The 13212-nt window shown below is 41.7% G+C and overlaps 1 protein-coding gene across 1 annotated transcript; it reads left to right on the plus strand.

The window, feature by feature from the left end:
- Nucleotides 1-3134: 3134 nt before the first annotated feature.
- CD200R1 (CD200 receptor 1) lies at nucleotides 3135-12625 on the plus strand. Its single transcript, XM_066621261.1, has 7 exons — nucleotides 3135-3222; nucleotides 5549-5656; nucleotides 6514-6816; nucleotides 7549-7800; nucleotides 9253-9370; nucleotides 9922-9979; nucleotides 12482-12625. The coding sequence occupies exons 1-7, from the start codon at nucleotides 3135-3137 to the stop codon at nucleotides 12599-12601; spliced, it is 1047 nt and encodes a 348-aa protein (XP_066477358.1). The 3' UTR covers nucleotides 12602-12625.
- Nucleotides 12626-13212: the final 587 nt, after the last annotated feature.

The following is a 13212-nucleotide window of genomic DNA, read 5'->3' on the forward strand; positions in this document are numbered from 1 at the left end:
GCTGCTGCCTGACTTCAGCTTCAACACAATGTCCAATCAGTTCTGGAGTGTTCAAAGTTAAATGCTGGCATTTCTTTCTGTTCTTGTGATGATTTGGGACAGTAAGGACCCAGCCACATCTGCTGGTCCCCAGGCACCAAAAATGCATAGAGAACAGTGGTCACAGGGTAGAAACAAATAAGCAAGCACCACATCAGAACCAAGGCAAAGCTTCCTGCATGGCATCTGCAGCTGTTAGCATCTGGGGAGGTGGTCATCTAGCCCTTGACCAGGCAATAAGCCTCATTTACTGTCATCTGATGTATGCATGAAGTTGCTTTATATGGAACCAGACCATTGGTCCATCTTGCTCAGGATTGTGTACATTGATTGACAGCAGTTCTCCAGGGCTTCAGACAGTAAAGCCCTCCTCCGTCTTATGGGAAGATGCCAGGGACTGAACTTTGAACCTTCTGTATACCAAATATGTGTTGTACTGCTAAGCTAGGGCTCACCCCCTTGAACAACTTCATATATTCATGGCAGGAGAGAGATTTAGAGCCCTTCTGCTCTAAAGGGCCAAACTATATGTCATGATTCATGAATGTCTTTGCTCTTTTTCTATTCTTTCATTCTTTTGTTACCCTGATTACATGCCAGCTCCACACACTCTTTATGGGGGGGGGGAGAAAGAGAGAGAGAGAGACAGAGAACTGAATTTCAACTGAAGCTTGTTTAAAGGTATACATAGCACAGGGATGTGTGGGACACAAACTAACAGGCTGTCCCAGTTTGGGACTTTTTCATGCCTCCCTTGAACTGTGTTTTAATTTATGTATTTATTTACTTTATTTATACCCCGCCTTTCTCCCTGAAAGGACCCAAGATGACTTACAACAATGATTAAAAACACAATTAAAAACATGATTTAAAAACAAGATAAAAACATATTTACAACAGACAAAGGTGGAATAAAGGTTCAAGCAGTATGCATTAATCATAGCCTGTCATTTGGATCTTTGCCTACACCATGCCAACTCTTCAGCCCACTCGCCCCTCCCACGGTGGATTTTGTGTGGTATGTGTGTTCTAATGATGGGCTTATCTTCTGCTTGGATGTTATAATCACAGCCACATCTAATGAACTTTTTGCATAGCTGTGAGTCATCTGTTTCCATCCACCCTTTGGCTCTGACTTTTTGATCCCAAACAGAAACATCAAGAGATATCAGACAAGAAGGATGCAACTGTGTGTGTGTACATGCATGCGTGTGTGTGTGTGCGTGTGTGTGAGTGAGAGAGAGAGAGAGAGAGAGAGTGTGTGTGTGAGAGAGAGCGTAGTGGTTATGTATTTGGGACTCAGAACTCACCTCTGCCTGGTACTTTTGTGCAAGTTGCTTGCCTCCATTCTAGTCCAATATGGTTAGTCTGATGCCTCTTGAAAACTTACAAGCAGGGCATGAGCAAGCGTGACTAAAATCCTTTGTGAACTTTAGGTGATGCTAGAAAGCACAATTCCCTTGCCCCACTTTTTTTTGTCTCAGAATATGCTGCAACCAGACCATCCAGACCTGTGACTTCCCCCAAATCCAACTTACAACTTCTTCCTCTTTCCTCTGTGCAAACTCCCAGCAGATTTCCCCTGAACCTTCCTAATCTCCCACAGCGTCGTCCCCCCCCCCCAAATCTGTTCCCTTGCCTATCTCATTCCTCCTCTACTTCACTGCCATCCAACTTTTCCTGCTGGTCAGCCCAGTCTACCTCTCTAATATTGTTCACTTTCTTTTCCCAGTCTTACTTCTGTATTCTTCTTTTTCAAAGCTAGACTAGTTGGAGTGGTATCCTCAGAGAAGGAGGATGTGAGGCGCAACTGCAGTAACCTCTATGAGGGTAGGTGGCAGATTGGCACACGATGCTGCCCCCATCCATCTGAGGTGACCGTTTCACCAACCGTCATAGGTGGGCTGGCCCTGAGCATGAGGACCACAGTGGTTCCTTTTGGTTCATCTTCAGCATCTCGTATTCCTTGCAACAGTAGAAAACAATGTGTCTTATGTAACACAAGCCATTTTGTAGTTAAATCATTATGAATAGAAATATTGTATTGTTAGTGATTCATGGTACAGTTAGATCTTCAACTTGTTATTACTTTGTAGTAAAAAATAAGAACAAACAATTTAGATTAAGATAGATATATAACAGGAATAGACAATAACAGGATGCCTTAGATGTAATATACTAGACACTGTAAAACCAATCCTAATTTTCAATTTATTCCAGCTACTAATGATCAGGTCAATCTTTTTTATTCTTTCAAAGGGCAAAGATTTTTATTTTTATTCTTTAATGCACTTTTTACTCTGAAACTAAGCGGGGGATGTTGTGCAATGTTGAGCTATTTAAGTTTTGCTTTGTGTGAGCAAACTGTGAACCCTCAACACCCACGAAAAGTAATGTGAATGGAACCAATCCCACTACAATAAACCTTGTTCCCAGAATGTTCCACCTGGTCTGTTCTACAAGCAGCAGCACTGGGGAAGCCCCATGGCAGAAACATCAGTTGTACTTTCACTATACAACATTTTCTTAATTCAAGAGAATTTTGGAATCACTGACAGTGGAAGCTACTTGAATCATACCACAGACATTTTCAAGTTATAACGGAAGTTTTCTTTTCTTTTGTGAAATGCTTAGATATTTCTATGAACTTCTATTAAATGCTTCTGCTTTTGTGAAATGTTGACATGCAAACGTAAAGCTTCTCATAAGCTTCTCTCTTGGACATGCAGGTTAAGCTTGATGACCTACTTTGTCTTTGTCTGAAATTTGGCTGGAAGAGCTCATCTCTGTAGTGTCACCAGTTCTGTGTAAAGAACCAGTAAGCAAAGTGACGTGATCTCATTCCTCAGTATTCACTTTTGACAGTGATCACAGGAAGCCAAGTACTGCACAGTGACAACGCAGAAGGAGGAACTTCTCCAGCCCTAAGAAGCTAATCAATTAGGAACACGCGCAGTCCATGCAGAAAGCTAGGGAAGTGGAAGAGGAGCAGAGCTGGGACCTGGAAAGCATGCATTTGCATGGAAAGATGCCCATTATAGCAATGGCTAGACATACAACAGAATGGCTGGGGTGTTGAAAGCACTGTGCGAGCCATGGAAGCAAAAACTGCCCTTCATTTTGCCATGAAGGGTTGGGATGTCTACATCTTGCTAGCTCTTGCAGTGGTCATGGCAACAAATGGTAAGTTGAGCTTTTTCTGAAGATGCTTTTTTTTTTTTTTTGGTAACTTCTTTGCTTTTTTGTGTCACCAATAATTAAAGGTTCATTAGCAAAGAATCAAGGGACTAGGTGGCATGGGTCGAATGTTCAAGATTTGCCTGTAATATTGAGTGCTATGGTGATTTCAACCATATATGAAGCACACATTTAGCCAACCAAACTTTTCTAAGGGCAGAAAAGCCATCGGTCTTCTGTCACAATGCAACTTGTTTATTTCGCAGAAATGATGGGAAGTCACTTTAAAACATGTTTCACTTGCAAAATTTGAGTTTTTCTGGGGAAATTTTTGATGGTGAAGAGATAGGGAAGGAATGGGGCATGGCAATCGCTCAATACACAACAAGGAATGAAGGCAGAAGATCCCTTTCCACTTAATGCACAAAAAACAAGCCTGCAGTTTGCATGCTCTTAGGGAAAACTTTCACTTAATTCTGTACATAAATGCTTGTTGGTTTTGCTTGGATCTCTTTCAGCCAGCAGTCCTCACAGATGTTCAGAGATTTTAAACCACCCCAGTTCAGCTGATTGGAAGTGGAAAGGCTATCTTGCACAGCCCGCATTCTTGCCTATCCCTGATGAAGACATATTGTGAAAGAACAGCCTAATAACCAGTTATAGATCAATTTCTAACCCTCTCTTTTAAAGGCAAGGTGTTGATTTATGATGATACAGCAACTTGAAATGTCTTGGATGAAATGTCCTTCCTTAACTCTATTAAACCATCTAGCATGTGACATAATTAAAGACCTGGACACTACCGTTTGGGGAGGACAGTGAAGAAGCAGAATCTCCTTAGCACTTCAGCACATATCACACATTAAGGATATCTGCTTAGCAATCTACCACAAAAGGACATGGTTGGATGTAATAGTGGCATGTTTTGAAACATTCTTTATTGCTGTATGTTTCCTGAAAAGATCATTCTCGGGCAACAGTAAAGGGCACAAAAATGTGGTCCTGTAAAGTAACCCAACCTCTCAGCTGTGGTTCCTTTTTATCTATTGTGATAGGCTATGATGAACTAAACCAGGAATTTAGAGAAGACAAAGAACTAGGAAAAGATGATGAAGGAGGAGGAGGGGAAGGAAGAAGAGAACTGGTCAACTGGTCATGCTTCCTACCACAAGGAAACTTCTGGAGTTGAGCCAACATAGCCCTTTCAATGCAACACATTTCCACAAATAATAATGGCTTTATCCTCCTAGATATCAGCTGGATATAGCTTACTCGACCAAACTACACATTATTTATGTACTGTTAATCCAATAGCCTTTTTTCCCCCTTGAGAAGTCACTTTGGGAGGTGAGGACAAGTGGTGGCAAGAGTGCCGGCTTAATCCTATCCCCACTCTGAAATTCCCTACTCCAAATTACTTTTCAAAGAGTTTTGTTTTTCCCCACAGAGGTGCATTTGCACTCATGAAATACACCCTCTCTGCTTCTCAGCTCCCAAAGTCTTCTGGCTTAAGTGAAAGCATAAAAGGGTTGTCAGGCTGCCATTCTATGAGTCTATATGTAATACAAATATTCACTTTTGTATTCCTTTTAAAACACAATACTTTTGTATTACTTGTTCAGCTTTCATGAGCTAGAAATGTATCTTTTATACATGTAAATGTAATGTGAGAACTATACCATATGTGTATTCACTTTCAAGAAAAGGCCCATGAACAGGGTGACCAGATGTCCTCTTTTTCTAGGACGTGCCCTCTTTTTTAGCTTCGTGTCCTGGAAAAGAACTTAAATGTCCTCCTTTTCCCTGTGAGCAAGCGCCTGCAGACTGAGCATAGCCTTCTGGTAATTAATAAATTATATGTGATAAATTACATGTAATGTAGTTTTAAATTTAACAGTAAGTAATATAGTGTTTAAATTAACCACATAAAATCAATATACAAGTGTTTTTAGCTTTTACTTTGTCATGGCCTACATTTTTCTTGGCTGGCCTACATTTTGGGGTACCTAGTCCTCTTTTGCAGTTATGACATCTGGTCACCCTGCCCGTGAAAGAAAGAAGAGGCTTACTCTGGAAACCACTTCAGTATTGGAGTCTTCCCTGAGGATGACTATGTTCAGTGGTTGTTCTTATTAACATATTGGGACTATGGTCAAAAGCAAGTGCGCCTTGTTCATAAACATACATTTTTTCCTTTTTCTTTTTTATCACCAACCCAATTCTTCCCCAACTTCTTAGTGTCGACATGTACTGTGTCAATTTTTCAAAATATACTCATGTACAAAAGATGGTATATCCTAATTTGGTGGTTTTGTATTCTGACTTGTTTTAGGATCATTCCCAGAAAGAAGGTCCAGGGAAAGCGATGCCCTGCAACATCACGTCAACAGTTCATTTGACACAGCAAAGGGGACCAAGGCTACAACTCTGCTGGCAGAACGTAATGCTACATTCCTTCTCAGATTTATCAGTACCATAGATATGAATAGTACTGCTGTTTTATATAAAAATAGCTGGTACCAGGGGGCTCAGAGCTCTTGGCAAAAAGCAGCAGTGGACTCCTACTGGATGATACCACACATGTGTGATACCACACATCAGTTCTTTTCAGCTGATGGCATGATCAATATTTTAATCAAAATATTAAATATCAAAAGGTACTGACAACTACCAGTATAAAAAACAGAACTTTTAATCGTACGGTTGTATATTAACACAGTTTGATGGAGAAAAATAAATCTAAAGTGTATTTGCAAGACTTTCCTTTTTCCCTTCTATGCTTTCACATACAGTTGCTTATCCTCTGAGATCAAGGAATATTTATAGAATTCTTAATGTGAATTTGATTTTGTTTAATGGTTTCAGTTTTTGTAAGCTATCTTGAAGTATTGCTAAATAAAAAAGTAGGTGTAATTATTTTAAATACATAAATTGAAGCAAAAATGTCAGATCAAATCAATTCCATTTGTAAGTCTAAGCATTTTTCTCCAATTTCCATACACTTCCAATTGCCCTCGATATGCTGGTCCCTTTATGCCACATACAGCTTCATGATCAGGCACACATACCAAAAGGGGTCTCAAACCAACAGCCTTTGGATCCTTTTGTCTTATATCTTAATACCAGATTTATGCCTAACGTGCATGACAGAATGGTAGCAAAATAATTTTTTCTGTGAACCTTTCTGGATTTTGATAAAAAATCTCTGAGTGTGCATGGCTGGTGGCTGAATACCCTGTTTGGCTCTTGAACCAGTCCCTTTTCTCAGCTAACATTTCCTGTTTTGTATCCTTCCAGATCATTTCAGAAGGTCTGAAGTGATTGGGACTGAGATTAAACTGGACTGTCCTCAATGGACAAATCGGCTCATAACCTGGACTGCAACATTTAGAAATGGAAAATATTGCTATTTATCATATATGAGTTCATCAAATGTGTCAGTCAGCAATTGCAGTAAGAATGTGAATTGGGTATCAAGACCTGATCAGGAGTTTGCCCTTCATATAAAGCCTCTGCAGATTTCCAGCGAAGGAATATATAAGTGTTCTATTGCGACTTCTTTGGGGACCTTCAGCCATGAACATGATCTAACCGTATTAGGTAAGGAAACCTGTGTGCTTAGAATACATTCTGTGGAGACAAAAAAGAAATCTGTCTCTATAGTTAGAAGCCTTTTTCCTGTTAACCTGAAAGTAACACCACCAGGTACTGGTGCAGCTTTTTGGGCTGGGGAGGAGGACAGAATGGGGGAGGGGCAGAGTGGGAGGGGGTTAAGTCCCCTCTGCCTCCTCTGCCAGATCCTATCCTCCGTGTTGGGCTGAAAGGCCTGACATGGAGGTTCTCAAGTCTGGCTAAATAGCCAGCACAAACTTGAGAAGCCCCATTGCAGGGCATGGAGCTTTCCTTGATGAACAAAAGTCCCCTTCCTCCAAGGAGACCTCTAGTGGGTTCCCCGCACCTGTGGTATACAGCAATAGCCATTTTGGCACTGTTCTTCCTCCAGGTACCGGGAAGCATAGGATTAGGCTGCCCATGGATGGAGATTTCTAGTTCAAGGGATGGTGAAGGGAAGGGGAGGAGAAAGAGCTTGCATTCACGTTCTAAATTTTAAATGCTGGCAGGTATGAAAATGTGTTTACTCATCAGTCTTGTAAAGATCACCTCTCTTGCAAACCCTATAGGTGTCTTCATTTCCATACTACAAAGATATCACTAGAACATGTGATTTTATCCCCTTTACCTACTTCTCTCCTAGAGCAGGTCTCATCATCTCACTATATTGATAAATTGAAGTGATGGCTTCCCCTCTTCCCTATTACCTCTTTCCTTCAGTGCCCCCTAAGGTGTCCTTGACTTATCACGACGACAATGGAACTGCTGAATGCAAGGCAGCTGCAGGAAAACCAGCTGCAAAGATCTCATGGATGCCACAAGGAGAGTATAAAACGGAGAATGAAACTTTGCCTAATGGCACAGAGACCATCATCAGTATATACAATATTACCAGTGTTAAGGACAATAATGTAACTTGCTTCATCTCCCATCTGGCATGGAATGAGCCCCACATTTTAGATCTCTCATCAGGTAATATTAAGGATACTTTTGCTCTACTCAGATGCGGCACCAACTCTTTGAAAAGCTTTCCTGAGTCTTAGGAAGCCTCTTCGCAGGGTTGGAAACTTGAGTCAGTGACTCAGCAACTTGACTCAAGTCAAGCCCTGCTGGAATTACCCATCCCTGCTTCTTCCTCAAACACATTATATTGTCAGCTGAAAACTCCCTTTTCTCCCAGGCACTGGTAACTTGACTTAAATCATGATGACTAGTTTGATTTTATGCTGCTGCTTCTGTTCTCTGTGTGCTGTTGTCTTCAAATTCTGTTTTTCATTTCCTTTTTATTCACATCAATAGCTTTTTTAGTGCAAAAAGTGACTCATAGGTTTAATAAATATTCCGCACTGGTATTTCCTCCTCCAAGGGCCCCAATTCAGAGTATCATTTTCCTTCTCAAATATATTTTGAATTATTCCTATGAAAAAGTCTGGATGTAAAATCCTAGGGCAGTACTGGATGTCCACTCTAATTTGCCTTTAGAATTCCCAAATAGGATGTTGAATTACATGTACTGTCAGATCCGCTTATGGAGGTTTTCTAATGTTCTCTATATTCCTCCATGGAAATAATTTCCAAAGCATTATTAGAAAATATTCCATTAGAAAAAATTCTTGATAGTGCCTAAATGAAAGCTTGGATAGTTTACAGGGTTAGTTGATGGCTAGGAAGCTCCCATAGTTAATTTGGTCCATCTTGATCTGCTGGAGGTATACAAGAATTGCTGCTACTTCTAGCAAAGGGTACAAAATGAATTGGGCCATTAAAAATGAACTGCTTTCCCTTGCTCCTCCTGATGCTTTAATTAATGTTATGGTTCTCACCTGATTATTCATCTGGGTTTTAATCCATTAAGGAGTATATGTGCCTGTTAACAAAACACTCAATACAGTTTTTCAAAGTATTGATTGTGAAACTATTTAACAAAGATCACAGTATTTTATATGTGGAAGATTACACAATTTTGTTCTAAACAATGTTGAAAGGAAAAAACATACTACTTTGTATTTTCTCTTCCCATTGGTTCAGGGGTCTAGGATATCCCCCATTACATTAAAATGGCACAGCCAAAAGGCACAAAATAAAATCTGATTCATTTTGGGTGATCTAGGGGTAAAGGACAAACCAACATTGATCCCAACTGAGCACCATCAACAGCAGTTGCCAGGGGGTCTGAGAGTTAGAAGGAAAGCCATAATGGACTTGCAAAATATCTCCAAGTGAAAGGAAAAATCACCAAATGAAAGGAAAGGCCACCTTTTCTTATTTATCAGATTTGGGTCAAGGGAGAGCCTCAGTCTCAGTTATACTGTAAAATTAGCAACAAATTCAAATCCACAACACTATCCTTTTGTTTTATCAATCAAACCCATTTAAAGCAGTAATTTCTGCTAATTAGTATTTGTGGCATTTTGCAATCCTCAGGCAGAAAAAGTGAAGCAAGAAAAAGTTCTACAGTGATAATTCTTAGCGGCTTAGCTGGTCTCTTTGGAATTCTCCTACTTTTGCTTTTGACCTACCTTGGGACACTCCTCTTCAGAAGGTATGGATGAGACCGTCCTAATGTAAGCCTCTTTCACAGCCCTATACTGCTGAGGAGTTTCTACCCTTAAATACAATTTCCTACTGAAAAATTCAAGCCAGGCCTAATCACTTCCTGTGCTCAAGGCAGGGCTTCTCCTCTGCTTTCCTCTCTGGTAGATAGAGTGCATTACAACCAACTCTCCCATTTATCTTCCAAAAGGCAGTGTAGTAGAATGGGAAGAACATTGGGAGGATTAGTGATGACTGTTGCAGCTAGAATGGTCAACACAGCTTACTTCCTCAGTTTTTTTTCCAGCCCCCTTCTAGCAACTCTGTCTTTTCAAGAGGCAGGAGCAAGGTAGGGAGAAGCTTGCAGGAGGTGAGGAATAGCAGTGGTAGCTGCTGTTCAATAATGATACAGGAGAGTTATATCCCATCCCCAAACATAGCATATGAAATTATGCTAGTCATACATCTGACAGATTGATCCAAAATTATTTTGAATGATATCTTCCTTGAAGATGGATTCTAACCATATTTTCCTCCGCACCCCCATCTTCCTTATGTCAGACTCAGAGATGTCAACACATCCAAAAGCCCTGAAACAACTTCAAGACCAAGCACTCAGGTGAGACCCTGGGAATAATCAGATTGGTTCTTAAAACAGCTGTGAAAATATTTGCATTTAAAAGGGTCAAAATACTTTTACCACTGTAGATGGGTACAGACTGCCAGACATGCAAGTATTACTTACAGTTGTACCACCTACAGAGAAGTAGGGATGCTGTATGGGACACCAAGATACGGAGAGACAGCAGCTCTTTTTAATGGATGTGACCGTCGACATGGAGTAAATTGATATAGTTGATCCTACTTATTTATTGATTTCTGAAATGGCCCTCAAATTTGTCTAGCATAGTCTATCTACAAACAAATCAGAACAAAGACATTGAAATGAACAATGTTTGGGATGATCGGCCATTGTCGAATAAAGCTGTTCACACCTAACATTTTGCCAACTACTTTGATAGGAGTTTTCAAAGGACAAAGCTACAGCAAATACAGTAGCTCTTCAAACTACCCAGTATAATTGAAGTAACTGATGTTCTGATCTTAAAGTCCCAAGCACCTTGAGAGAATGCCAGTGTGTTACTTTCTGCCTGACCAGCTACACACTTCGTTAAACACAAGAAGTATGCTAAGACTGACTTCTCTTTTTTTAAGCAAAAATGCAGCCACAGGGAGACAAGGGATCCAGATCCAAACTACAGCAGGTGGGGACGTGGGTTGACCCTTTCCCTCATCATCATTTTCCTTCTGAAAATTACCCTCCCTATTATAGCTATTTGCTACTAATAGCCATTTCAAGGGCAAATAGCAGTTTTGAAGAGTGATTTTTGGCGAGAAGATGGTGCAAAGGGAAAGGGTTAAGCACAGTTGTCTGCATGCTACAATCCCCAATTAGATAGTCATCCCCCCCACCGTTTTCTTTTTATTAAAAAATAGGCTATTTGTAAGCCTACCTCTTAGGCTGGAACAGGTAGGCCAGCCGGCCTGTGCTGTTTTCTGTGCAAGTTTGGGGCTGACTGCATGCCAGCCCAGGGCAAAGTGAAAGAATTCCCTTACCCCGGGTAACATTGCAGCAGTCCCAAGCAGTTGTGCAAGAGGTGGCACAAATCCAAGCAGCCCAGAGCTGCCCTGGGCTGCCCAGGAAGAGGGATAGGATCCAGTATAAGTGCCGGATCCTGGCCCCACCTCTCACTCCCTGCCTGCCAGCCCAAGGGCCTGCCTTCCCCCCACCCTGAAATGCCTCCTCCCCACATCCCCCCAGACCCTCTGCACTGGCCTGGAAAGGCCAGTGCAAATTTACCCAGTCTGGGGCCCACGTCAGCACAGGTAGTGCACCGGCCTCCCAGATACAAATGGAGGTGCAAACATGATTTTGGCATGTTTGCAACCCTTCCGGGCTGGCGCAAAGGACTTGCACCAGTCCAAGAGCACATTAGGATTTTGCCCAAAAGTGGCTTGTAGCTTGTAGCCCAGGTGTTGCAAAGAGCCATTCTCCTAAGGCATGTGTGCATTGGATTTTCAGTTGCCACATGAAATCCATAAGTATCATGGCACAGGAGTTAGATGGCAAGCTGGCTGCAGCTATTTCCACCAGGGTGGTGGTGGTGGAAATTCTTGGAAAATTCATAGTAATAAAACCAAAGCCTTAATCTCATTATTATGAAGTACAGTAGACAGTTGCATTTTTTCTTTTTTCTAGAGAACACCATGGCTCTTCATTTCTTTTTTTTAAAAAAAAATGCAAATACATGTCTTTTAGCATCTGTGAAACTGCACAAAAGGTTTTCTGCCTTCTTTAACATACATTTCCTGTTTTTGTTTAGCCACCACAATCTAGAAAGCTACCAGCAGCAAAGAGCACAAGTAACAAAATGAGCAAGGCTGTTTTCCCCAAGGGTAGTATTGTATCCTGGGAGTTATAACTGAAGTATAATTTTTGGAAATAAAACAGGTTTACTTTACTAGTAAGTTGAGAGGAGTTATACTTCCACTCGGCAATGGAAATAAAACATTAAGACAGAACAGCAAGTTCTGTCCTCTGTTTAGAACAATTAAATTGTTGGAGTTTTCCCCATCTGTTGATCAATGAAGGTTTTAAATACAAGTGGGGCCTGTATTTGAAACAGGTATCTGTGGGGAATTTGTTCTCGAAACACCCCGCAGATACTGAAAATTGCAGATAATCAAAGGTGCATTCCAGTCACCTCCAGAGGGCTCAGGTGGGGCCAAGTCGGGCTCAACACAGGTCCAAGGAACCTGCATTGAACCAGGATGCACAATCCTTGAATATGAAGGCCCCAACTGTACCTACCATACGTCTGCTCTCTTCCCTTCTTCCTTTTCCAGTCTTGAGAGTGGGTGGCAGAGGAGCAATGGAAGTGAGTGGGCAGACAGAATTGGGTTAACCTGTTGCCTGAAGCAAGCGCTCCAGTTGGCCTCGTCCATGGACCAACCCTGAAATTCATTGTGCATGCCTCTTTCACTTTTTAGAAATGTTTCTGAATTTTATGTGGAAGACAAGCCATATCTCCTTCTCAAGAGTTGTGCTTTTGTTTTGTAGGAGAATGAGCTGGAGCCATATGCCACCTTTGTGCAAATGGAAAATGTGATCTATGACAAAGCTTGTGACTTTTCAGTGGGTGAACAACACTTCCCAGCAGGGTTCTCACTTTCAACATGAGACACTGCTTAGCTAGCTTTGTGGGGAAGCAAGAAAGAGAAGCACATACCGGCAATGGAGGTCAACTTCTTAAAGCGGCCCCCCCCCCCCAAAGAATGTAGATGCATTTTGACTTTCTGTAGTTTTGCCACAGGCCCAATAGCCTATTGCCTGTCAGTGTCCCTGCCACACACAGTCACTTGTGGAAAAGCCAGAGTCAATTGCCTGCATGTTTTGTTTGCAATGACTATTGGCTAAGATGTGAGAAAGCTTACCATAGCCTCTTTACGCCATATTTTTCAGCGTCAACAGAGACACAGAGCCAAGTGACTCAGCAGGCCTCTTCAGGCTCTGTCAAATTTTTCCATGAACTCTGTCTGCAATTAAATACTTTATTTTGCATTTTTTAAAAAAATTTCCCCTCATAGATAGTGTCAGGGGCCAGCCCACCCAAGAGCCCCTAACTTACCTACAGGGGATGAGGGGGCAGCTGTCCTCCAAGAGCGCGGACGGACCCACACTGCTACTGCCATCTCTGGAGGGCCACCTGGAGGCAGCAAGCGCTCACCAAGGCAGGGCCTCCAACCGCAGTCCCAGCAGGGAGGGCAGACAAGGCGTAGCCTCCCCAACTG

The sequence above is a fragment of the Tiliqua scincoides genome, chromosome 3, assembly GCF_035046505.1.
Source record: "Tiliqua scincoides isolate rTilSci1 chromosome 3, rTilSci1.hap2, whole genome shotgun sequence".
NCBI classification, from domain to species: domain Eukaryota; kingdom Metazoa; phylum Chordata; class Lepidosauria; order Squamata; family Scincidae; genus Tiliqua; species Tiliqua scincoides.

What these genes read in the sequence shown, in the direction of transcription:
- CD200R1 (XM_066621261.1), top strand. Translation starts at nt 3,135, where the DNA reads ATGGAAGCAAAAACTGCCCTTCATTTTGCCATGAAGGGTTGGGATGTC. An exon ending in AGTGGTCATGGCAACAAATG is followed by an intron (nt 3,223 to 5,548) that starts GTAAGTTGAGCT and finishes GACTTGTTTTAG; the next exon opens with GATCATTCCCAGAAAGAAGG. An exon ending in CTTCAAGACCAAGCACTCAG is followed by an intron (nt 9,980 to 12,481) that starts GTGAGACCCTGG and finishes TTTGTTTTGTAG; the next exon opens with GAGAATGAGCTGGAGCCATA.